The sequence below is a fragment of the Pygocentrus nattereri genome, chromosome 14 (assembly GCF_015220715.1).
Source record: "Pygocentrus nattereri isolate fPygNat1 chromosome 14, fPygNat1.pri, whole genome shotgun sequence".
NCBI classification, from domain to species: domain Eukaryota; kingdom Metazoa; phylum Chordata; class Actinopteri; order Characiformes; family Serrasalmidae; genus Pygocentrus; species Pygocentrus nattereri.
The window spans coordinates 31,852,272-31,880,000 of record NC_051224.1 but is presented as its reverse complement, the minus strand read 5'-3'; the positions used below and the strand labels follow the sequence as shown (position 1 = coordinate 31,880,000).

At 39.4% G+C, this 27,729-nt stretch overlaps 1 protein-coding gene across 2 annotated transcripts in view; it reads left to right on the top strand.

Annotated features, from left to right (window-relative positions):
- The window catches only part of spata5 (spermatogenesis associated 5), a 171,871-nt gene that overhangs the window by 76,563 nt on the left and 67,579 nt on the right, over positions 1-27,729 (top strand). The window contains exon 15 of one of the 2 annotated variants that reach the window (XM_017709729.2): positions 3,921-5,224. The exons of the other annotated variant lie outside the window; for it this stretch is intronic. Within the exon in view, the coding sequence (XP_017565218.1) occupies positions 3,921-3,956 (36 nt within the window). The 3' untranslated portion in view covers positions 3,957-5,224. Of the gene's footprint in view, positions 1-3,920; positions 5,225-27,729 lie in introns of those variants that run through there. 2 annotated transcript variants of the gene reach the window in all.

The window sequence follows — 27,729 nt, the reverse complement described above, 5'->3', positions numbered from 1 at the left end:
TTCATAACTCACATAGTGGATTATATAGGGAGCAGTGAGCCATTTGAGATTCAGCCATAGGATTTTCCTCTGAATGTTCTTCTAGATGTTCAATATTGCCCATTGATGAGGTGGCAGAATAACTATAACTGGTTATTTATATACTTTCTAAAGAACAAATCCAGCAGTTTTCAGCACTTTACCACTTGTTTTATGTTAAAGAATGTTAAATATTTCACTTGTATACATTAAATGGCTTTGTTTAACTCTGAAACATGACCATTGAAGTTACCTGGTTTTGCCAAAAACAAAGTTTAGACTAAAAAAATTCAGTTTAATTTTATTACCTGTATTTTGTTGCATTATTTTTCTTTTACTTAAACAACGCAACTGCAGTTTGGTTAATGTTACCTGGAATGCACAAAAACTGATTTCTGAAAATTCATAAACATGAGAATCCTTTGTCTATGTATACACAAAGTATCCATTGTTAGTTATATAGCTAATATATCACATTTTTATAATACAAAAAATAGCTAGATATTTGTAGCTAGGTATGCATTTAAATGAATAATAACTATAACTGGCTACTTTTGTACTTCTGAACAGGAATTCCAGCAATGTTTTCATTGTTGTGTGTAAACGAGTCCTCATTTGTTAAATGAGTGATTTGATTTGAATTGTGCCATTCTAGAGAAACCTGTCGATTCAGAATTGTTCCCAGTGGTGGTGACGGGAACCAGACGTCCAAACAGTTTCATGCATCTAAAAGCGCCCTCACATGAAATGGTTATGAAGATGCTCCTTGATGCTTGAAACATTGTTTTCTGGCATTGTTTTCTGGCCTAAAACTTTTTTTTTTAAACATACATGGTGTTGTGAGGCCAAATAGTCCCAAAAGAAAAAAAAAAATAGATTTCTCTTTTAACATTATAAACATTACCTGGAAAAACTTTACCTGGATGTGTAGATTAACTGCTAGTTTTGGATGGTAAATAAAATAGCTAGTGTTACGGACATTGTGACCTCTGGTTCCTCCATCCCTCACCACCACTGCAAAGAATTCTGAGGTGGCACGTTTCTCTACAGTGAGCCGTTTCACACCAAACCACTCTGAATGAGTTTGTTTACATCCCTGTGATTGAATTATGCAGTCAGTCCAGATGTGGTGGAAGCTATTTTGATGCAAGATGGGATTTTGGATGTGTTGAATACACTGGAGTTCAAGTGTTTGGGCTGACGTTGTTGTACGTCATTGGTTTTTCTTTGTAAATCTTGTTGGCCGTTTTTCTACCACCACTATTGGCTAACCCTATTTTTTGTCTGCGTGTGTGTACATTCGCTTGGGCTCTGCAGCCTTTGCCTGAGCATGTTAGCGTGGCGGGTATGTGTTGTCCCCTTTCTTTTGTTCTTTTCCTTGCGTGTATGGCAGCAGTTAAAGGATTTGCGTTGTTGTGTTTAATCTGAGTTTTTAATCTTCTGTGTTTCATTGCTTTGGGTACATATGTGTGTTTGGTGTTTAATCTAAGCCTGAATAATTGCCCTCTCCTGATCTGGACTGTTTAAATCTTAAAATGACCGCTGCGGCGTCCTGATGGCAATTTAGAATTTTCCACACATGTTTACAAAGTTACAGAGACTGACCTTTGATCCTTACCTTCCTCTGAATGCCTTTCACAATGTCCAGGGGCAGAACAAAAAGAAGAAAAAGGAGAGAGATGAGATGGACAGAATGAAAAGGTTTTTCACTAAGTACCTTAAGAGTCTATAAGTGGTTTTTTGAACATGAGTGGGCCGTTACATTGTATCCGAATTTCACGATAAATAAAACAATACACATAATCAAAAATGACCTAAATGAAGATTCTTCCATTACTGTAGTGGGCAGGGCTGTAGTAGGACTTGTTTTTGCATTGAGAGCTCCATGATGCAGAGAAGCCCACCCCAACTCTGTTTCCCCTGCTTATACACACACCCACATCAGCATTGCGTTCGTGCAAAATAGTGTTTTATAAAATCAGCATGTTATCAACTTCATTTCTTCTCATTTTTAATGTTATTCATATGCTGCACTGAGATCACCAAGGAGGCTCAATTGCAGAAACGTTTATCTTAAATTTGACAAATGAATGCTAAGTAAGTTTTCTCATTGCCCACCTGCATGCAAATCCCCCTTAATTAGCTTGTATATTCTTTTATATTTTACATTCTTCTTGGCGCCACCTTGGGTTTTCCATTTCCTGACACAGCTGTGTCGGGAAATGCATCTTCACTTAATTCACATATGAAAATTAATACTATGTTAATGAGCTCTGTAGAGCACTATCAGCCAGTTAACTTCTTATTTGAATTTCCATCACACCTCTAACACTGCAACAGATGCATGCAAGCACTTGTACTGACATCTTTATGCGACTGCTACATTATTTAAGGTGGAACTGGAAAAGCCTAACTTCAGCTTCATCTAATCTCTGTTCACTGTACATGATTCAGGTACAGTCAACAAATTGAGGCTGTACCTCTGGCATTGCCTTTTTGTTGTATTTTACTAAGTTTTAGCCTCGGGCACTCTGCTCAAAGAAGCACACAGACTGTCTGATGAAAACTGCACGCTAAAATGACCACAGCTTAGAATATAACCTATCACAGAGAACTAAAATTGGCTCTGGTTTGTGCACCGTCTGGTGATGATTGTCAAGCTTAATGGTAGTAGCAAGCAGACGAATCTTTGAGAGTGAGATATAGGCTTGTTCCCATTTCAACACCTGGCCCCATCCCTTAACCCTTAGCCCTCAATATTTGGCATTCACACCTAGTGGTTAGGTTGTCCAGATTTTTGTTGAGATGGAAGGGTAGGGCAGAGTGTTAGGGCTACCTGGCCTCCCAAATGGAGGTTTTTTAGAGGCACACTCCAAACGATGTTATGCGAAAAAAAAGAAAAACTGGCAAGATGGCTGCGCAAGCGACCAAAGAAACCCTCAAATGTGATTCTTTTCTCTGTTAGAACATATGATGACCAATAAATTGTCATAGTTCAATGTCATTTCAATGTATTATGGTCCTTTTCTTTATAACAAGCATAAAAAAATCACTAATAGTATGCTAATGTCTAAGTAGCTAGCTAGCTAAATTTCCTGTTCCACCTTAAATAGCCTCCCTATTTGAGAGCATGTGATTCCCTAAATGTAACTAAACCCCAGAAACGAGGATGCTGAAGTTTACCCTCCTCTGCTGTCATTGCAGACTGGCAGGGTCACCTACAGAGCATCACTAGTTGCCTGTTAATGCAGTAATGTGCTTTTATTATTTGAGGGTTGTCCCATTTTGTAGGGGAAGAAACTCCAAGAGGCAAGGTGACACTTGAAAATAAGGAGTAGGGGTAAAAATAAGGAATGGGATTGGGCCATAGTCACTGAGCCAGAAACCATTCAGGTATCCCTTGCTTTTATTATGGGCACATCATGCTGATGGTCTGTGATTGGTTGTTTTGCATGAACCTTTCCCATTAGAGACGGCAGCTTTCAAAACCCACCCAATTAACTGATCTTTCATCTAGCTTATATGTCTGTCGTCTGTACCCCCATTCTTTTGTCCAATTGTCTGCCATTTAAACATTCATTCGTCATCAGTAAGAGGCCACCACATAAAAGCAGGATAACATTTTTAGTGAGTGGACATTGACATCAATACCTGGATATGTAGAGTGCATTCAGTTCTCCTTGCACATGCTGATGCTTGTAGTTCTGCTTTTGTGAGCTAGGAGGATGGGGATGGTTGAGGCTGAGATTGATCGCTGATCTTTTTGGGCCATTTTTATTGGTCTATTCATCATGAAATGTTCACACAATATAAATGACAGCTGGTGTTCTCAAATGATGCATATGAAAAAACAAAGCTTTAATATGACAATAACAATATTCATCTGAATTCTTGTTTTTAAGCCAGCTCTTCCAGTTCAGCAGGATTGTAGTGGTTGAAGCTCAAGAAATGACTCAGGAAAAGGAGAAACCGCAAAATGTGCGAGACCTACACCAGTTTAGTGTGGTTCTAGTCCAAAATCCCCTCGAGAAGATCCATAAACCTCATAAACCGCCAGAGGAAGAGCATTATTTCTGCAGAAGCCGCCAGAACAGGAAGCTCTCAACACTCACAGCGAGAATTCTTTTTATTGTTCTGTTTGTGCATGAAGATTGGCGTTAATAGTGCGGTCAGGGAAAGAAAGGAATGTCCATTGCATTCCCTTGCTAAAGACAAACTTACGCAATAATAATTTTGAGACGTTAATTAAAAAGAATTTACTTTGTAATGCTTTCATGTGGAATTTTTGGTTTGTTTGAGTGTCTCAAGGGTTTGCAGTGGAAAACCTAAGATCATTTGTTTATGTCTCAAGGTCTCTGATGAAGCAGCATGGCATCTCTTAATGCTAACGCTATTATCACTATTCAAAAGGAAACAAACCCAGAAAAATTGCGACAGTAGGTAAAATGCAAATAAAACAGAAAACAGTGATTTGTAAATCTACTTAAACTTTCGTTTAGATGAAAATTGTGTAAAGACGGTGTTTATTGTTTTATTTTTTACCTTTTTGAATAGTTTTTTTCTAAGTTTACTCGCTTTCTGAAACTGAGGTGTGTAACACATTACAAAGTTGGGATAGGGCTGTTTAAGACTTGGAGCAATCATTCCTGGGTGATGAAAGGAGCATGAAGATAATAGTTTAGAAAACCCTTCTCAATAAACACTGTCAAACTTTACTATGCAAAGCAGAAGCCGCCAACTTCTCTGGGCTAAAGCTCATCTGAGATGGACTGACGCGAGTGGAAACGTGTGCTCTGGTCTGACAAGCCCACCTTTCAAATTTAACTTGGAAATGCGTGCCGTGTTATCCAGGCCAAAGAGGAAAAAGATCATCCTGATTATTACCACATATACATATGTATTTTGAAGCAACATATGCTGCCATCTAAACAACGTCTTTTTCAAGGACATCCTTGCTTGTTTCAAGACGATGCTGAGCCACAGGTTGCAAGTTACAACAGTGTGGCTTTGTAGTGAGAATGTGCAGGTGCTGGAGTGTCCTGTCTGCAGTCCAGAACTGTTTCCCACGGAAAACCTGGCTCATTATGAAGTGAACCATATGACAATGGAGACACATTGGAGACACAATACACATTCACAACTACAATTGATGTCCTCAGTTCCCAAACAAATACTGAACATTATTAAAAGGAAAGGTGATGTAATAAAGAGGCCCTGTAAACATGCTCCTGTCCAATTTTTTGGAATATTGTAGGCATCAAATTTAGTAAAGTGTACATATTTTAAAAAATAATCAAGTTAATTTGCTGTGGCATTAAATATCTTGTGTTTGTACTGTTTTCGGGTGAGTACCAGTCAAAATTTGTAAATCACTAATTTCTGTTTTTAATTAGGACCTAACATCCCAGCAATTTGAAATTAAGTTTGTGCACATGGTTTATATCGTATGTGTGGATTTTCACAACTGTTCTTTTTGCATAGTAGCAAAGAAAACAGCTCAGCGGGGCCTGAGGCTACTGGAGTGCGGGAACAGGTAACAGGACAGGAGGGGCACTGGGGCTGGACATCCCGGAGTAGGATCCCCAGGCTAGTATCAAACTTCAAGCAGCGTATTAGTGTCATATTTCCGAAAACAGCTTCTAAGAATGCCTCTGGAGTGCATCGACAACAGCCAGAATGGAGCACATCTCTAAAAAGAAAAAAAAAAACATGCTGGGTAGAAAACAACCTGGTTTGGCCAGTTTTCAGAAATATTGGACAGGATTTATCTGATTTAGTCTTGTCCTTTTAACTCATTATTCAGTTTTTTAAAAATGTCTCCATAATTCAGTTGTTGACATATAAACAAAGTCATTCAGAGTGGGTTGGTGTGAAATGGTTCATTGTAAAGAAACTTAGTTTTAGAATTCTGTACAGCCTCAGATTTCTGATGAAAACCGGGGGTCCCAATGTCGACTATGCAAACATAGCCATTTTATTTACTGTGTGAAACATCTGAAACTCTGTTTGTGTTCTGAGTTTTTATACATTGAAAATACTAAAATAGCAGTAAATATAAAGATAATGAGTGTCTTTGGGGAATATTTTGCCTTACAACACCCTGCATGTACCTCTCCACCATGAGAGAATTTTAAAAAATATGATTTAGGCCAAAACTTTATCTCAAAACGATCACACTATTTCATGTTATACGTTTCTGTGAAGTGGCTTTTAAAGGCATTAAACTCCTCAGGTGTCTCGTTCTTATCACCAGCACTGTGAACAGTTCTGGGATGGAAAGTTTCCCTAGAACAGTGCATTTCGCATCCTATCACTCCGAGCAGCTTTGTTTACGTCTTATCCAAATGAATTAGAATTCCTCCTTAATGTAAACCCGGGAATGGATTATTGTGGTATTTTCTCGTAGCGAGTCCAGGTAAATCAACAATACATGTTTAGGCTAATAAGTAATTGTAATTTAACTAATTAATTACTCAAAAATACAGTATCTTAATCCCTTAAAATGGCCAGGGTCTCTGGCGGGTTTCCATATATGGAAGCTAAGCTGCAAAAATAGCCTGTTTTGAATTTATCTTTTGTGATGTCACAAGGACCAAGTCATTTACGTGCATCTGTCTGTTCAGCTCGCAACATTTTAACTTCTCTAAACCATTTCTAACTAAGAATAAATGATTTTGTTCATGATTTAAACATTTAATTATGCAGGAATTTTGCATAAACAGTGGAATTACATTTTAATATTGTGCAAAACCTACACTGTGTTGTCATTTTCATATGATTGTCTAGTCCAGGCATTTCCTCCTAAAATAAAAACTCTTCGTTAACCAAAAATCTAACATTTGATTTATTCTCTGTTTTCATGGCTATTGCTGAAAGTGAAATATATCTAAAGGCAGCTTAAAATGTGCTTGCGATTTACCTTAAGTACTGTTAGTCCTCTTACTCCTCCAGCACTACTGAAGGCAGTTGAACTGGAGCACCGCAGCTTGAACAGTAAATCTGAGATCATTTATCGGTCCACTTTTTTTTTTTGTGTTTCACAATCAATAATGAGCAGTTGTATTTATTGACCAGAGGATTAGTATGAACTATATGAACTATGAACTTGATTAGGTAAAGTTGAAGTAGACAGCTGTTAGAATAGTTTTTAACTGTGTAAAGGAGGGCATGCAAGCTATACTTGCTATGGCTATCACTAGCATAACCTAGCTGTTAGTTGAAATAACAACAAATAAATAAATAAAAATTAAGGAACAGAACTTTGACAGCTCATGCTTGCTTACATACGCCCAGGGAAAGAATGTTATGTAAACAGAATGATTCATTTTCAATGTGCAATAGCCTTTTATTTACAGCACATTGTTGGTGTTAATGTGCTTTTAATTCTGTTACATACAGGAGCAGAGTACAGACTGCATCTGCAGCAGACTATCTTCAGTTTTTGAGCCACCATGGGCCTCATGGGAGACCCCTTTTTAGAGAAAAACGATCCAAATAATCCCAAACATATTCAGTGGTGTTAAGGGTGGTCAGTCCATTGATCTGAGAACATCAGCAGCTTCTTTGTTTCGTTTTTTTTTTGTGTGTTTCCTTTTCTCAGTATTGGCATTGTGACAGCTACACATCCTTTCAGACTCACAGTGCTGAGTCGTCTTCTCGTCTTCTCCGTGGAAGGAAGAACAGAGTGGAGCTCGATTTTCTCCTCTCTCTCGAAGATGAAAGCTTTAAGTACTGTTTATCTGATGAGGACAGTTTTGGTGGTCTACCAGGTCTTGCATGGTTGTTAGGAGCCCCGTTTCCTCTGTATCTTTTTTTTTTTTTTTTAAATCTAGTTTTGGAAATGCCTGTTTTTTTCTCGAACGTGCAAACGCCTCACGGTCGGAAGACGTCTGCTCCTTGTTTGTGTGTTTTTGAAATCAGAACCACTCTCGGAGTTCTTCAGCGGGCGGAAAAAAGGGTCCAAGAGTGTGCGTGTGTGCCAGATTAACAGCAGTGATGTGTGGAATGTCTGTTTTTGTGCTTTGAGAAACTGCATGAAAGATTTTTTTGCGGATGTGAGTGTTGAAAGAGGTTATTTAAAATACCAGTTCTCTGTTTTTGTGTCTCCTTCTTTTGCTGCAGAAAGGCGTGTAGATGCATGACACTATAGTGAATAGCGTGCGGCGGGAAAGTTTCATTAGCTTGCGAATATTATGATTAAAGAGCTTATATTGAATTACTCTTTTCACAGGCTGCTCGCTGCATTCTCTCTCCCTCTCTCTCCCTCTCTCTCGCTCGCTCTCGCTCTCTCTCGCTCTTTTCAGTGACGCGATGGACGGGTGAAAAATGCTCTCTGTTAGTTGGCTTTACTGAGCAGGCTTTAGATGATACAAAAGATTAGCCAGTACACACACAGCACTTCCGACGCCAGGCTTAGGAGAGAGAGAGAGGGAGAGAGGGGCAGGAAATGAAGGCCCTTTGTGAGTTGATATCTGGCAGCATGTAGCGTCTTGCCTCCTGGCTGGAATGGACCACCGGGCCTTTGGAATGCCTTCAGTTCAGGAAATCTCTCTCTCTCTCTCTCTCTCTCTCTCTCTCTCTCTCTCTCTACACATATATAAGACTACACACAAACTAATACAGAGGTTCTGTGTGTGTTTTACTGCTTCAGGATACTGAGCTGAGTGTTTATGCAGATTTTGGTTGATTTTGTTACAGCTCCCTTAAGTGTGTGTGTGTGCGCGGCCGTGTGTGTGCATATGCTTGTTTTTAAGCATTTTGGGGCATTAACGAAATAAGCAAGTAACCTACAAACCTACTTAAATGTTTTTTTGAGCTATGAGAGTAAAGACATTTCTTTCGTTACTGAGCTAGAGACTAATTATAGAGACTTAATTACCATGAAGTTTAGGATTAAGCATAGAACATTTTAATGACAGATATATAAAATACATATGGGACACTTATTATATTTACACTATATTTCCAAAAGTTTCACTCACCCATCCAAATCATTGAGTTCAGGTGTCCCAATCGCTTCCATGGCCACAGGTATAGAAAGCCAAGCCCCTAGGCCTGCAGACTGCTTCTACAGACATTAGTGAAAGAATGGGTCACTCTCAGGAGGTCAGTGAATTCCAGCGTGGTACCGTGATAGGACGCCACCTGTGCAGCAAGTCCAGTCATGAAGTTTCCTCGCTACTAAATATTCCACAGTCAACTGTCAGTGGTGTTATAACAAAGTGGGTGCGATTAGGAACGACAGCTACTCAGCCACGAAGTGGTGGACCACGTAAAATGACAGAGCGGGGTCAGTGGATGCTGAGGCGCATAGTGAGCAGAGGTCACCGAATTTCTGCAGAGTCAATCGCTACAGACCTCCAAACTTCATGTGTCCTTTATATTAGCTCAAGAACAGCATAGAGAGCTTCATGGAATGGGTTTCCATGGCCGAGCAGCTGCATCCAAGCCTTACATCACCAAGCGCAATGCAAAGCGTCAAATGCAGTGGTGTAAAGCGGCGCAACTAGACTCTAGAGCAGTGGAGACGTGTTCTCTGGAGTGACCAATCACGCTTCTCCATCTGGAAATCCGATGGATGAGTCTGGGTTTGGTGGTTGCCAGGAGAACGGTACTTGTCTGACAGCATTGTGCAGATTTTGCTGTCGGAAGAAAACTTATATCCATTTTTGGCATTTTTTTGGCATAATTTGAAAGTATCTGTTACTCTTTCCATTGTTTCTAAATTTCATGATGAATGGCCTAAAAGAAATTACCCAAAATTACATGTGAAAAATTCTGGTTCCATTGACTTACATTGAAAGTGAAGTATGTTTTTTCCTTCTCCTGTAAAGGTATTTTGGAGATACAAGGTTTTCTTCCGACAGCATAGATATATATGTGTGTGTGTGTGTGTGTGTGTGTGTGTATATATATATATATATATATATATAAAGAACATTATATATAAAGAACAGTAATATAATACCCTGTAACTTGTAAGTTTTTGAAAATGCGTATTGTCCCTTACATTGAATCAGAAGTTGTCCAAAATGTTTTAGAACAACAAAAGCATATTACAATTTACAGTAAAACGTAAACATGGTTTGCTTTTATTTTGGGAGATACACATTTCTTTTCCCCCATCAGTGACGATATATGCAGGGTTTGAGATGAATCTCTGAGTAACGTCCTAGGCAAATGAAAATAAATGGGCTTCATGTTGAACAATATAAGATTTATTTGTCAAAATTCAAACAACAAATTCAGAGGAATGTAGATTTTATGACCAATTTCACAGCTTCACAAATGTTCAATATGCCTGTGACACGACACACGTCCAGTTCCCATTGCCCTGCACAGACACCCTTCACAGACAGTCTTCCTCTTTTGTGCCATGTTCAATTCTGCTTTACAGTTGGTGCATTTTTATTGAATTTTCTCTAAAATCTACACTGCACACTCTTGTTTGACTGTGTTTGAGCATATTCTAAAACACAAAATGCCTTTTGATTTTTAGTGAATGCCATTCTTCAACCTGGAAACAAAACATTAAAAATTAAACAGGGTTTTTACACATTTTGTTAAAATTTGAGATCATTCGAGGGAGAGTGTTATTAGACCACAAAATTATGTCAATTTTTTGGAACACCCTGTAGATATATGATTCATCTGTGTGTATTTATACAGATATATTACAGCTGCAGAAATACAGCGATACATTGATTAAATCCGTTTTCAATCTACATTGATTCAAAAGATAGCTATTATGTAAATCATAGTTTCATATAAGCAAAGCTAGTTTTTTTTTATCTTCGTAAATACTTGTGAGAGGCATTTTTTTTCTGAAAACAATTCTTTTTTACATTTGCAAACATAATGGAGCCTCTATTATCCACTGGAAACTTCAGCTGTGGTGTCTATACCTTTTCTCTGCAAGTCAACACCTCCAAATCCTCTTCCTACACACACCCACACAGACTAGCAACAGATGGACTAGGTCATCAATCTGCACCTGGGAGGATCCAGCACCACCAGGGGCTCAGGGGGAGGGGCATTTATCCCAAATAATACCCCTATTGTTTGTCCCACGGCTTTGGGAACTACCCCAAGCCAGTGCTGCAACACCACCCCCTCCCCTTCTCTGCATCCCAACACCACATTATGCCCCTCTTACAGGTGGATTATGTGTAAGTTTGAGGATTTGGACAGGCCGAAGGGTTCGGTAACACCTGACGAAGTATTTTCGTTTTTTTGTCTATCCGCTCGTCGAAAGAGGCGCATTTCTTTAACGAGAGCCAAAGCCGAACAAACGGGCTTTCATCGGAGGAGCGCTTCAGTAGCGGCCGGGGGTAACAGAATCCCAACGTATAGCTCCAATCTGCCCCGTCATCTCTGCCTCCATTTCAGACGGCCATTGTGACAGAAATGAAATCAATCTCGCAGCTCCTGCCAAATGCCCTCTTAGCAGCCAGAAGAGGAGATGCATTTCTGCCTTCCAGCAGTCAGATACGTGCCGACATACTTCTCTGAGCTAAAAGCTGTTAGCCTAGCGTTATTGTGTGTTCACTGAGCATTGTGAGACTTCAAGACTCAAAATACATTAAGAAATTACTCAACAGTTTAATGTTGTTTGAGGCAAAAATGTGATGATTTAGATTGGCAGTTTTCATGATGCTTTCATTGTGTGCTAGCTGCATTAGCCTTGTCGCTCCAGTGCAAACTTCAGGGAATGATCGCTTTTTTTAGGCAGGGCTGTATAAATTAAAATTTTATCTTTCACAAAAAAGTTCTGGCTAACACCAGTACCTTATTTTAGCATGCACACAGCTGCAGTCCTAGAATGTGATTATTACATAGCATCGGCTCCACATCATCAGCAGAATGCTATGGGGAATTGACCAATACTACATTCACATGGTGGTGGTAGACAGACGACGGCAAACCAGATATTACGTTGTTTTTAATGGAACCATAATGGAAAATGCTGCAATGTTCCATGTGTATGTGGTGTCTCGATGGTTGCTTTTATGATTCCCATAAAATCTGACCAGGCGCCTCTGATTTTAAATTACTTTGACTCGCAGCAGCACAACGACAACATATGCTAACCTGTTTTGTTCCTCTTTAGACAGTAATATTTTTTTTCTCTCTCTATTTTTGTTTTAACAAAAAAAAAAAAAAAACCCAAAACTTTGAAATTAGCATGTTCCTGTAATGCTCTTTTTTCTGGAGTTAGGATTAGAAAGTGAATTTAGGAAATGTTATTACATAATTGCAATTGTCCTAAATTCAGTCTTATCTCAAGTCGTCATTGTGACTACACAAATAAGATAAGATTTCAGAGGTAGAATGTTTCTGTAATGCAGCCTCTGGTGGATTACTAATCGTTCGCAAACAGGATGTTGCACACAAGAACACAGTGGGTAAAAAGTTCACTACGTGTGTTAAACAGGATTACAACTTCCAGAAACAGGTGAAGAGTTCATGCATAGCTTGGAGTAATCCATCTTTCAGATTCCTGACCAGCGCAATCAGTTTAGTGCGAGCAAATGAAGGTCATTCATCATTGAAAATGTATTGCTGTACTATGGAATTGCAGCGAATTTGTGAATTTGTCATGTCTGCTGCCTCCAGTGACTATGAGGCCAAACAGACCTTTTCCATTCGAATCTCCTCTTTGGCTCACAAGCACACTTTAGTAAGCTGTAGAGTAGCAGTGTGCAGGCATGCACTGGGAAGAATTTCTGTAATTTGCACAATAATGCACTGTGTTCAAGCCAGTATGAAGCTTTAAATGTGTTTTACAGTTTAATTCAACATCCTGTGGTGATTACTGGAAAAACATTTGCAGTACAGGCAGATTATACTATGTAAACCCTTCATTATGTGGCTACTGCAACGTTATTGTAATGATACGTCAAAACATACAGTATCATTGGCTTTACTGTTAAACTAGGCATCAAAAATGCTTTTCTCAATTAGCAGAAGATCCTCATCTTCACTGCTACTTAATTTTGTTTTTCAGCCTTCCATTATTTAAAGGGTAAAAGAGCTGAGCTGCATGAATAAAGGTAGTCTAACAGAAGTCAGTGGTATTCACTGGTAACAGTGACTGATTTTCATTCATCTATTTCTCGTTACTCTGATTGGCTTTGATTTTGCTCGTGTTTTTGTTTTGCTGTCCAATATTAAGCAGAGGAGGATGTGTTCCCCTTTTGAGTCTTGGTTCCACTCAAGGTTTCTTCCTCTTGTTCTAAGGCAGTTTTTTCTTGCCACTATCTCCATTGGCTTGTTTATGGGGGCTCGGGCCAGATTTTCTGTAAAGCTGCTTTGTGACGACGATTGTTGTAAAAAGTGCTATATAAATAAATCTGACTTTGACTTTAATATCTGAGAGTCATAACTAGTGTTAAGGTCTAATATCTGAGAATCGTAACTAGTGTTAAAGTCATTAGTCTAGCTACTTAATAGCATGCTAGCACAATAAGTACCAACCTAAAATAAAATGTGGGCCATTAAAGTCATTTAGTGGCCTTTTTTTTGTCCTTGTGTAGCGTAATTTAATGTACAAACAAATTTTGTACATATACACTACACATTTACAAGTTTTGTAAATATACACTAGTTCCAAATTTGATGCCTGCAACACATTCTAAAAAATTTAGGATGGGTGCATGTTGCTTGCTGTTGTCACGCCGAAATAATCATGGATGCTCTTGAAAAAGACAGCGTCTAAAAGGCAGCGTATGTTGCTTCAAAATGCGCTAATAATACCTTCACAGGTGTGCAAGTTACCCACTAATACCCCCCATATCATTACGCTGGTAACAGTCTGAACAGTCCTCGTCTTCTTTAACCCAGACACCACGTTGTCCATTATTTCCTTAAACAATCTGAAGGGTTTTCATTATTCACAGTCCATCTCTGCACTTGTTGTTTTGTTTGCCAGATTGTACAATCTCACAGTCCTTACACAGCCAGTCTGCTTGTTCTTTTGTTTGTTTGTTTGTTTGTTTATTTATTTATTTATTTATTTATTGCAATGACAGGTGCTTTTGATCCTTGGGTTGTAGGTATACTGTACTGTGCAAAAGTTAGAGAGCACCGTTTTGTTTATTCAACGTCCAATCAACAGTAGCCATTTAGTAAAAGTAATTTTTCGGAATTAAAAGCAGGAATAAAGCAGAAAGTGTGTGTTTAACAAAAACTACACCAAAGCCTCCAACACTAAAATATAATATCAAGTCTATCAGTATTGCCTACTGCCACTTTAACTCATGCATCCTTCTAATCTTAAAACCAACTGCTTACAGCTGCATCTTCTCACCAAAAGCTGACATTGTGTTCCCCTTCACAGACACTTTCACACAAGCAACCAAACTCACCTTCAGGTTTTGTTCTCATGCGCATCTAAAATGGCTAAAAGTGATGTTTCTGAGAAGAATAGATATAAGATAATAACATGGATAAGTTGAAAGTCAGAGGTAAGAAAGTACAAGAGCTTCCAAAACTGGAGCTCAAAAAATGAGTGACAGTGTGACACCTAACAACTGTGCAATACTTGGTCCACCACCAAAAGGGTCACGAATGAAGCTTTCATCTTTTGGAGATAAATCAAGCTCCACATTTGCTTCAGATCAAAAAAACATCCACAGATGTTTCTGTCCATCCTTCCACTGTGAGAAGAAACCTCAGTGCTCAGGGTCTGAAAGGACGTGTAGCTGGAAGTCCTTAGTAAGAAAAGAAAACAGAAAAGGGCAAGAACATTTGGATAAGAGCATTAAAACTGAACATCTGGGACGTGAAATAAGGTTTAATGGACTGATGAGTCTAAATGTGTAATTGGAATTGCTTGGAACAAGAGAAACAGAGTGTGCAACCAACTTCTTAGACTGAACATTGAAGCTGTGCAACAAGATCCCTGTAGATTTCTTTGAAAAGCTCAAAGCAAGTCTCCTGAAAAGAACAGAAGCAATTGGTGGACACAGTAAATGCTGAAAAACTGATATTTATATTGTGTGTGCTGAGGCTTCCATGTAGCTTTCTGTTCGTTTTATGTTTCCTGCTTTTTTTCCCGATGCTGAAAAATGAAGAGCTTGGCTGTTTCGACTGGAAATGAAATGCATGAATGGAGGTCTCAGACTTTAGCGCAGTACTATATGTGTTTTCCTCACTGCAGAAAGGAAGTCCCAGAGGTAGTGCTGCTGTCTTCTACTCTGTATCTCACTCACTCACTCACTCACACAGACACGCACACACCAATGCTGTGCGGGACGATTCTCATGTATTTCTGGTGTTCTAGGGGTCAGATGGTGTTTTCCTGAAGTGGAGAGCCTCTGAGTGAGAAATTGTTCAGATATTCCCAGAGTATTTTCCTCTAAGGCTAATCGCTCATCTCTCTTTTCATCTCTCTCTCTCTCTCGTGCACACACACTCTCTGTTAAATACATCACCTAAGGGAGAACAGTCCTCCCTCCCTCTCTCTCTCTCTCTCTCTCTCTCTCTCTCTCTCTCTCAACCCCTGGCTGCTCTGTGTTCTCTTTGGCTTCTCTCTTTTCCTTCCTTCCTGTCTCTCTCTGTGTTAATAGCTCCCCTGTTTGAGGCAGAGTGATGCTGCCAGCGGTGCGGCTCACACTGGGGAGATTCATTATGGCCTCTGTAATGGCACACAGACGGCCAAGAGACGCACGTGCGTGCTCAGAAATATGCACACATGCTGCATGTAGAGAAATGCTCATGCATAGGAAAACATGCTTGGACATGCATACACAATAGCATCTATATATCTCTGTCTTTCAAGGCTGCATGATATAGAGATTGTTACTCCACTTCACAATGGCAATAGGCCACGTGTTTTATTTCATTTCCAGTCAAAACAGCCATTAAGTTTCAAGCTATTCATTTTTCTGGAGATTTTTTAGAGATTATGTGATATAAGATTCCAGTTGCATAAGGAAGAGTGGAATTTCCAAGAGTGGTACCTCTAATGGTACCTCTAACAACCATGTGAGACCTGGTAGACCACCAAAAGCATTACTGGAATAGGTAATCGAGAAAGTAGGGAGAATGTCCAGTAGGCCAGTAGTATTTTGGGGCGGTTACTGTGAGCTAATGTGTAAACTCGTGCATATAAATGCATGAATGCTTAGACAAGCGATCTATGTCTATACTATATCTAAGACTATATCTGTAAAATAGAGGTTAAACCAGCGACCCCCACCTCCAGAGGTATGGCCCTTGTTTGCTGATTGCAGTTGAGTCTCGTACAGTGGATAGAGGTGAGATGAAGCTGAAGTTAGATTTTTATTGTTCCACCTTAATTAGTGCAGCAGTTGTGTTAGCACCCATGCAGGCATTTAAATGTAACCTCAAGAGAGCATCAAATTCAGTGTGACAGTGTGAATCAGGTGCTGGCTAACACAACACACACTGTTTTTTTGTTTTGTTTTGCATTAGCGATGTAACAGTTCTCATATATGAATCAAGTGAAGATGGCACAGAAGACAGGACAGCAGCAGCAAGAAAAGCAGGGTGGCATCGAGAAGACAAGAATGAGAAAGCTACTTAAGGAGGATGAGGACATATCTGAGCAAGTTGGCGGGGAGAAATGCTGACCTTAACTTAGCTAGCATTAATTTGTTAGTATGTTGGCTGTCATGATTATCATCATCGTTATTAACCGCTTAATCCAGATAGGGTCGTGGTACATAATTATTTCACGCTTAAAATAAAAAGCTTTCATTAGTTTTCATTTTCTTCCTTGTTAACCACCTAGGTTATCTCAGTGTAGTACATGAATTATGAATAAAAGTAAGAAATGAAGATAAATGTGCAGATTGTGGAAAAAGTTACTTTACATGAAGACATAGCTGTGTGTGTGTGTGTGTGTGTGTGTCTGTGTGTGTGTGTGTGTGTGTGAGAGACAAAAGAAATACATTTGATTTTGGGGTGGGCTGGTATAAATCATGTGACTGTTGGTCTGATAACAAGTCGCACTCTGGTTCTGCTACCATCAGATGAATGATTGTGAGACAAGAAAAATTGAAACTCCATATCGGGAAATATCCACAGGTGTTTTTGTCCATCCTTTCATTGTGAGAGGACAGCTTGATGCTATGGGTCTAAAGGATGTGTAGCTGTCCATCCATCCACCTATCTGTCCACCTATCCACCCATCCATCCATCCATCCATTATCCATCCATCCATCCACCCACCCATCCACCTATCCATCCACCCACCCATCTATCTCTCCACCCACCCATCAGTCCACCCATCCATCCATCTATGGATGGATGGATGGATGGATGGATAGGTGGATGGATGAGTGGATAGATGGATGGATGGATGGATGGATGGATGGATGGATGGATGGATGGATGGGTGGACTGATGGGTGGGTGGACAGATCGATGGACAGGTGGATGGATGGATGGATGGGTCACCCACCCATCCATCCACCTATCCATCCATCCATCCACCTGTCATTCCACCCATCCATCCATCCACTCATCCATCCACCTATCCATCCATCCACCCACCCATTCACCCACCCATATATGCACCCACCCACATATCCACCCACCCACATAACCACCAGTCCACCCATCACCCACCCACATATCCACCAACCCAACCCCCCCACCTACCCACCCACCCACCCATCCACCAACCAATCCATCCACCATCCAATCCATCCACCATCCAACCCATCCACCAACCCACTCATCCACCCATCCACCAACCCAACCCAACCCACCCACCCACCCACCCATTCAGTGTTTCAGCAAGACAAGCTTAGCTTCTTTTGAGCACAGCTAAAAATGTCTTGCTAGTACAGACCAGCTAGACCAGCAAACACAGCTTTAAACAGATCATAAAATCATATTTTTCATTAAAACACACATAGATTTGCTTAATTCTAGAAAATATTTGTTTCTGAAAGGATTATTCTTAATGTTACACCCACCAATCCGTCCACCCATCTATCCACCCATCCATCCACCCATGCACATACCCCCTCATCCACCCACCCATCCATCCATCAATCCAGCCAACCAATTTCCTACTTATTCATCCTGACTGTTCTTGGATTTCTGAAAACATTTGCATTCAAATGACTGAAGTTGTTTAATGCTGTTTTTTGCTTCAGCTTAGTAAGTGAGCTGTGCTATAATAATGATGCACAGAGCACTTAAAGAATCAGATTGTGGCATTTGGTAAAGAGAGTGTGTGTGTGTGTGTGTGTGTGTGTGTGTGTGTGTGTGTGTATACAGTGCTTTTGTTGCTGAGCACAGCTTAGTGACGACCCCTGTTCAGGACAGAGTTTACTGCTTAGTTGTGGGTGGCAGGAAGTCAACAGCATCCCTTAACACACACACACACACACACACACACACACACACACACACACACACACACACAGTGTTGATTAGATGCACTCAGTCTGGTGAGGGCTCAAATGAAGCTGTTTTCTGACTCCATCAGGAATATACAAGCCAGTAACACAACTTTCTTCTGGTGTGGGTGTGTGTGTGGGTGTGGTGTGTGGGTGTGTGTGTGTGTGTGTCTGTGTGTTATAATAAAGCAGTCTACCTATCTCTCAGTCTTTCTCTCTTTCTCTGCTTCTTTCTGTCTGCTTCTCTCTGAGTATATATTATATTATTGTTGCTCATACACTACCAAAACAGTAGCGTTTCAGTCCATAGGTGGAGCCTTATTTTCAGCCACACCCCTACATTTTAGAGCAAGAAGTGGGGCAGCATTCCTCATAGCCTCATGGTGAGCAGTTAGATCCCATAGTTTTGAAGTAAATGTGTCTGAAAGTCTGAAAATCAATGCTTAATATTAAGAACATTCCTTTCAGAAACATATATTCTTCAATTAGGCAAATGTATTTCATTATAATTTTATGTGGACAACTGTTCAAAGCTGTGTTTACTGGTCTAGCTGGTCTGTACTAGCTATTTTTGAGTTGTGCTCAAAAGATGCTAAGATTGACGCTGAATTGCAAGCCCCCCTCCTTTCTGTCTGTCTCTCTTTCACTGTCTCTCTCTCTCTTTCTTGCTGTGTGAATAACATAAATAAAAACATGGTGAGGATGAGAGGGTAACACTGCAGTGAGAGTGTTTCCTGGCTGAAGGACAGATGGAATATAGTTTCTCATCCTCAGGAAATAGTTTTTCCTCTTCTTCCTCTCTCTCTAGGAGAGCGTGCATGGTAAAAACTGCATGAACCGAGATCATGTGAAGCCCAGAGTCTGTCAGATAGCTTTTCTGCACTTCTGCGTTTGGATAGGGGCCTGTAAGGGCCCTTCTGTATTCTGATTAATGCTGGGCCATGGAACTGACAGACCTGCCAGTAGGTGTTTTCTGAAACGGAATCCTTCTCAGCTTTATCCGTGTCTGAGTAATATCTCTAGTACTTTTCTTGACTGTTACCTATATAGAAACATGTGTATATAACAGAAAAGTTGACATGAGTTGTTTTAATACGATTGTTTCCCTTCCTGGCGCATCTAAAGTCATTTTGAAAATGGTACTAACTACATATAATTTAAACAATAACATGCAATGCCTTCCATAATGTTTGGGACAAAGGTATTTTTTTATTTGCCTCTTTACTCCACAGTTTTACATTTGCACTCAAATTCACACATGCACCTTCTCAGATTTCAATACAGGATATTTTTGTGCATTTTAGTTTTGGGACTAAATGAATTAGTCATGCTTAGTACTTTGTTGTTTATCCTTTGACTGTTTGAAATCTGCAACTCAAAGACCGGGTGTTGAGTATCTTCTGAGTGATGCTGTGCCAGACTTGTACTGCAGCTGTGTTCCGCTTCTGCTAGTTTTGGGGGGCTAGTTTTGGGGGGCATGCTTAATGGGATTCAAATCATATATATTTATTTATTTATTTTACAGGTATAGCTTTGAAAAACGTCTCTGTTGCTTTGGCAGTATGTTTGGGATCATTGTCTTGCTGTAAGATGATATTTCTGTACACCTCAGAATTCACTTCCCTAGTGCCATGAGCAGTTACATCATCAGTAAGTACTTATAGGTCTGCTTTAGATCATTGTCAGCTTCTATACACCTCCACATTTTGCTCTTGCCATTACTCTGGTACAAGTTAATCCTGGTCTTATCTGTTGACAAGAGCTTTTTCCAGAACTGCAGGTTCTTTTGAGTACTTTTTAGCTAACTGTAACTTTGCCATCTGATTTCCGTTGCTAATTAGTGATTTGCATTTGGCTGTGTTGCCTCTGTATTTCCATTCATGATGTCTTCTAGGGACTGTAGTCATTGATCCCACACTTGCCCCCCTTAGAAGAGTGTCTCTGATCAGTCAGAGAGGTGTATGAAGAGTTTTCTTCATTATCGTGAGATGGTACGGTCAGCTGTGGAGGTCTTCATTATGGTGAAATGATATGGTCAGCTGTGGAGGTCTTCCGTGGCCTACCACTCCCTGTATGGTTACTAAGCCAGCTCTCTCTTTCTTCTTAATGATGTTCCAAACAGGTGAATTTGGTACGCCAATGTGTCTTACTGTTTTAGTCTTGTTTTTCAGCCATGTAATGATTTGCTCGACTTTCACTGGCACAACTCTCATCCTCATCGTATCAAGACTAGATGCTGAAAGCTGTCCGGTATTTGCACTTGTGATGCAATTAAACACACATGTGTAATCATAGCTGTGAAGTCCTGTGTCCACATTATGGTGCAGTGACATGAGTATAAAAAGTGCTGTAATTCCTATTAGTTAGTATCCCTATTAGTTTTTGGAGTTCTGAATGAAAAACACTAAAGAGGCCTTGCGTGTGTAGAAGTGCATTGATGTTGGAAAGTGCTGGGACTTTTTTTTTTTTTTTGCTACAACTACAAGACTGGTCAGAAATGGCAAACACAGCGCAGCCACACGCAAACCATACGACATCAGACATCAGAGTTACGTCCGGTGCAGCTCTGTGGGGAGCCGCGAAATTTGTCCTTTTTTCCGTTTTCGGAAAGCGGCCGTGTCCCAAGCTAAGAAAAGCCAGAGTAGGAGAGTTTGGCTGCTGCCTTTCCCTCCACGTCTCCTCGCGGGCCCCTGATTACAGCGTTGGGTTTCTGCAAACACAAACAAAAGGGCCTGCAAGCTCAACGCTGCCAACAACCCAGAGAGAGAGAGAGAGAGAGAGAGAGAGAGAGAGAGAGAGAGAACGAGAGCAATTAGGCTGCGGAAGCCACTAATTAAAACCTGCACGCTCTACAGATTGCATCAGGTTGATTTGCTTTTGTGTGGAGCATGCTGTAATTCTGGATCCCCTGCACTTTGCATTGTACAGTACATTCCACTACATTACACACACGGTTTGTTTTTATAGCCTGTTAGGACATGAGGGTCATACATAGTATGTCCCATAAGTAAATATCATAAATATTGTCATTGTTATGTCTCCACTTCTGTATTTTATTTGCATATTTTTAAAAAAGTTACACATTTCATGAACTGAAAATTCCTATCATACTAAAAACAACTTTATTAGATTACCTTCCAGATTGTATTACATTTAAAAACTCTTATTACATTACCTGCAATATATACCATTGCTGTCAGTACAAAGCTTTGTATTTTCTTTTTGCATTATTTACTTAATTTGAAGTAAAATTATTACCAATTGTGTGAATTAGTTACTCTGAATTAGATTTGATGTTCGAATCACTTTAACATCTTAACAGAAAAGGCGTATTTAATAAATACATTCTGACAATGCGTAAAAACAAAAGGTTTTGTTTTGTGTGAAAATGTAATCATGCGTTGACCATTAGAAATGGTCTAAAATTACTTAGAATAATATCTCTTAACATTAACATATAAGATGTAAGACCAAGGTTAAGAATGCTTGCACCTTATAAAATGAATAATTTGGAGTTATTTTAGTTTTTATAAAATTATTTAGTTTTTATGTAGTTCTATATATATTTAACAGTATGTATGTATGTAGTGTATATATATTTAAAAAACAGTAATGGTAGGGACATATATGCATACATAAAGTAGTCACATGTATAATACATGTTGGACACACTGGTAGCATATAGATACATATAAATATTTATGTAAAGCATGTGTGTATGTATGTTATATGTTATTATATGTATTTTTGACGTGTCCCATATGTTTTGCATTTATGTGTTTACTTTATTGTAATATGTCTCATGATGCATTTTGTTTGTCCTTTAGGGTAGCCCTTGTTTTCTCCAGCTTTCTCCAATTCACATGTTCTGAAAGTATACGAAAATGAACATGTACGTACATACTCACTCTCTCTCTCTCTCTCTCTCTCTCTCTCTCTCGCTCTCTCTCTCTCTCTCGCTCTCTCTCGCGCTCTCGCTCTCTCTCGCGCTCTCTCTCTCTCGCGCTCTCTCACACGCACACACACACACACACACACACACACACACGCACACACACACGCATGAATAGCAAGGAACAAAAACAAACAACATGAAAAAGAGAATGCAGAGGAAATGAGGAATAAAAGAACGCATAAGTAAATGCTCTCCATGCTCTGATGCATGAGGCCACAAAGCCTTTCAAAGCACTTGACGACGGCAAGATTTGCTTTTGATCATTTACAGGACTTTGAATAATAATAAAGCAGTACCAGCCAGAAGAAGAAATGCACCTGATTGAATGTATGTTCATAATGTAATAATATAGCATTGTGGTACTTTTCTGACAGATACATAACATGTATTATGATATTTCTATTTTCTGAGGTTTGAGCGATTAAAATGCACCAGCAAAACAAAAGTACCACAATTTAAAAGGCTCTGAAAAAAAATTGTAATAAACATTTGTAACCAAAACAGTAAAAGAAATTAAAGTAGAATTTCTGCAGAAATCAGGAAATAAGATCTAAGGAAAAGCCATTCAGAGCTGTTTGATGTGAAATGATGCATTGTGGAGAACCTTACCTCAGACTTCTTTGCAGTGGTGGAGAGTCACAGAGTGTACAGTGCAAGAACATTTTATTTACTATGCAAAATGACAGTTTGATCTGCATACTGCTAAGTATTTACATATAATGGTAATAATGACATGATAGTGGTAATCCCAAAATAATACCTTTAGATCAGGGGTGTCAAACTCAACCACTGAAAGGGTTGAAAAATCTCAAAAAATCTGTGGGCCATCTGTTTTGATTTTATTTTTACTAAACATTTGGCCATGACTCATCTGGCTATTGTTTATTCAAAAGATACAACTGCCACACCACAATAGACATTGAATACTTAAACTACTCAAAAATAACTAAATAAAAAGTTGTTTTATAAAAAAAAAAACTTTTTTTTAAAACTACTTAATTGCTTATACTAGACACAAGGCACCTTTTTATTTTTGTATACCTGCTGGTTTATAGATTGTTGTTGGGGACGAGTCGGAACACACATTGTTACAGTGCGTACTGGGGACTGTAGTGCTGCTCAGGGTGAAATGAGCTAATATTAATAGAAATTAAAGTAGTTTTGTTGGCCGAATAGGATTGTGCCATAGGCCTGAGGTGGCCCATGGGCCTGGTGTCTGACACATGGGATTTAAATACAGTACAATCTTAGGTTACGTTTACACAGCAGGTAAAATTGGCCCAAATTTTTCTTTATATGTGACACGGACGTGTCATCTTTGTGGCCGTGTGAAACAAAAACAAAAACAAAAATAGTGCGACTCATTCTGAACAGCCAGATAGGAATTCATGCGATTTTTGTGTTCGAAGAGATTTCGAAAGAAGTAGCCGAATGTGGCCGCAGATAATGTGTTCTAATAATGTGTTCTTTTTGCAACGAGCTGGAACACATTCTGGGTGATGAGCCCAACTCTCTGCCAATGATGCTTCATGATCGCAAAATATCGTAAAGATTAAATTGAAAATTCCTGGAGAGACTGCCGTTTGTTGGAAGTCATGATTGTTTATTTCTGGACAGGCGCGCCATCTGAAGCAATGTGAAGCATAGTTCTTTTTTTTGCGCATGTGGGTCAGTTTAGGAGTTGATCTGTTCAGACTAACGTCACATACAGATCCCTTTTAAAGGATAAAGTGAACAGCCAAACGCAAAAATCAGATTTGGTGAGAAAATCAGATTTTGGCCAAATTTAGACCAAAACCTTGTTACAAAACTTTTGTAAAGAAGTGTCTCAGGCATCAGGCAGTGTATTCCTAACCATTTCATGTAATAAAATCTCTGGGAGCTTTTAGAGGCATTCAACTCTTCCGACGTCTGTATCCTATCACCACCAACACCAATAAGTCTCTCTAAATCAACTTCAAATCATTTTGTTAACCTCTTAATTCACTTACATAGTTTTTGAAAATGCATATTCTGTAAATATAAAGTAGTGAGGTTGATGTTTATTTATAAATGAATTTTAAGAACAAAAATGCTATTTCAACACGTAGTTTTCAGTGGCCAACAAGCTTTTGGTATATGTTATCTCTTTCACCGGTGTTGGAAAAGCATCCCAACTGGCTTCTCATGAAGCTGCTTGAGAGACTGGCTAGATTGTTTAAAGCTATATCAAAGCAAAAGTAGTTTAGTTTGAAACATCTATCAAAATGTAATGCAGTGCAGTTCACTTTAGAGAATGCAAACTTATTTATGTAGATCAGCAAAACATGTAAGTTGACCAGGGGTTCCCAGATTTTTGCATACAGTTGTATCATCTGGTCAGTGGTTCCATCTCATCCGTGACCTCTCACTGTCATTGTTATAGCTTGTGAAATCTTCCTACAGGAGCGTGATCGTCCCACTTTGCTATTTCTTTTGTTAGTTCAGTGCTTGTTGATTTATCCATATTTTCATGTGAGCGCTATCCAGTGCAAGGCATCTCTGAAAGCCGTTTAAAAGTGGTATTTAAATGAGAGGGCTACCATCGTGGATTCCTACAGCTGGGCTTCAGCCCGGACTGCTATGGTTGCTTTGGAGGGTTAACATTGTTGAAAACTTTGGGACATTAATAACTTATTGCATTGCTTATGAGTTGCTAACATGCTCTTTGACAGCATGGAAAGGCTTTCATGTGTAGGTTGACTTCAGACCTTGTTCCCGATTTCTCATGTCCTCATTCCAGCCTGAAGAGTGATTCATTGTGGTTAGCTTGCTGCGCTGCTGCTCTTTCTGAACGATTATATTCTGCAGATGCCGTTTGTATAGATAAGAGTATGTAGCTAATTTCTTTGTGGTCGAGTGGTTAACCAGAGTGTGTGTTACGAGGGGAAGCCGCAGTGTGTTGAAGTGCTGATAAGGGATCTACTTCCTCATAAACACATTTCGATCCTTCTGGCTGAGTTTGCTGGTGCTTGTTGTGTGAATCAATCTTAAATAATGTTGGTGTTGGATCCTGATCGAATGGTGATGTCCAGAATTCATAGTATTAGCAATTTCTAGTCAGATTTGATCAGTTTCTGGATGCATATTTAATAACATGACACTTTTTTAGCATCACTGTATGGTTTACAGGAGAACAATTAGTGGATTAGCTGAGGTTTCCTTCACGTTTGCTTGGGTCTAGGGTCTGCTTTCCTGGACAGCTTGAATTAAGCCTAGTCTCCATTCAATTTAAGATGATTGAAAATCCTTTTTGGTTTAGGCTAAGGCTTAATGTGCCAAGGCTAGTGGGATCAAAGTGCACAGAGCAAACAAAGTGCTTATGAAGTAACTGCCAAAAGCATGTCCAGCTAATCCAATGCAAAATCTGGATCGGCTATTTAAAAAGACACTCTAATTCAATTTCAAATGGTTTATTAGCTTTAGTACTTTACAAGGCAACAGACATTCACTAGGTTAAGCTCTGTAGCACAGCAGTCTGCACAGCTTGATGTAATTAGCAATTGCAGTGGAAGGATACTTTTATTGTTATTTCCAGGCAGGTATTCATGCACAAGCATCATTAGGTTATGACCTACTTGACCTACTTTGGGGCTTTCTTAATCAGTTTGTACTTATAGCTATAGGTTCCTACATGAAAGTTAAACAACAATGATGGCGAGCTTCTTTCGTGTTTCCTCGGTTTGATTTGAGTGGGACTATTTGGGACGTCAGCCTTTTCCACAAACCAATCAGAATTAGGGTAGATGATTTGCTCCTTCCCACAGCCCTCCCACACAAACCAAAGTCTCTTTAGTTGTGCCTGACCGACTACCATTGGGCGAGCTAGCATTTTGAGTTTCCTTTTTAATGTGGCTTATTGATTTAAAAATAAAACCAAGTACCCACTTTACGAAAGGTCATTTCCATTATTTCACACAAGGGCGACTGTGCTTTGCAAAGCAGCTTGTTGATAGAACTGCTCCTTCTCTGCTTCTCGCCATCTGCTGCCACTGGATGATGCTGGATGCATGTGTTTATTAACTAGCTATAAAAAGTATTCACTCACTTGGAAGTGTGCCTGTTTTATCAAAGAACAATGAATCACAGCGAATGTAATTCATTTATTTTGGACAAAGAGAAGAAATATACTCTTTCAAGTCAAGGTGAGAACAGATCAGTGAGTCCAGCTACAAATTCTCTGTTAGATTGAGATCTGGACTCAGAACATTAGCACTTTGCTGTGTATCTTTGGCTGTATGCTTAGGGTCATTGTTATGCTGGAAGAGCACAGGGCTCAAATTTCTTGCAGACTGCATTAGGTTTTCCAGGATTTCCCTATATTTGGCTGCTTTAATTCTACCTTCTACCCTAAAAAGCCTTCTAGAGGCTGCTGCATAGAAGCATCACCACAGCATGATGCTACCACCACCATGCTTCACAGTGCTTTGCACAGTGTTTTGTGGTTTTGTGGATGGCCTGTTCCAGTGCTAAATGATTTAACTGTACTCCAGTGGATATTCAGTGACTTGGAAATATTCTTGCATCCATCCCCTGACTTGTGCTTTTCAATTATGTTGGCACAGACTATTGTTTTCTCTCCATGGGGTATGTAAAACCACTATATACTCACCAGAGGTTCGAGACCCTTGACTGCACACAGGTCATCTTCATTTAACTAATTCTGTGACTTTTAACATCGGTTGTTAAAGGGGGTGAATACTTGTGTGGATTAAATATTACTTTCCAAACATGTTTAGTATCCCACATGATGAATCACACATACACTCAGTGAATTAACAAATATATTTAAAACATGTTTTGATCAGCTTGCACTCAAAGTTATGGCATTTTTTTGAAGTTGTGGAAATGTACCAATGTACCAAATAAGCCGAAGTTAAACCAAACTTTGAACTGAACTTTCTTGGCAAGCAGGCTTAATAGGCTGCTTGAGCAAAGCTTCATCCTCTGTTTAATGGTGGGCATCACCTCAGGATTATATTTATTTGAAAGTTTCTATGTAATTGTTTTACTGGACATTTCTGCTCCTGCTTTGTTGAAGTCCAATTCTGAAAGCACACCAGCCCTTGTGCATAAGATAAGACACCCCAGCATAGATTGTATGGTAAAATATAAGAGGCAGTAATACTGTCACAACAAATCTGCAGCATCTTAAGGAGCTTTTTAAGGAGTTAAATAGATACTTAGTCATTTTTGTAGGCATATAGTGAAAGTGAGCCTATACACAAATAGAAACATCTGACGGTTTTAGACTGAAGGCATCATGGAACTCACTCCTGTTTTGCAGGCTACAAATTCTCCACAGGTGGGGGGTCAACTTTAGAGGTCAACTAGTTTTATGCCTTCTTAGAGCAGAGTTTCA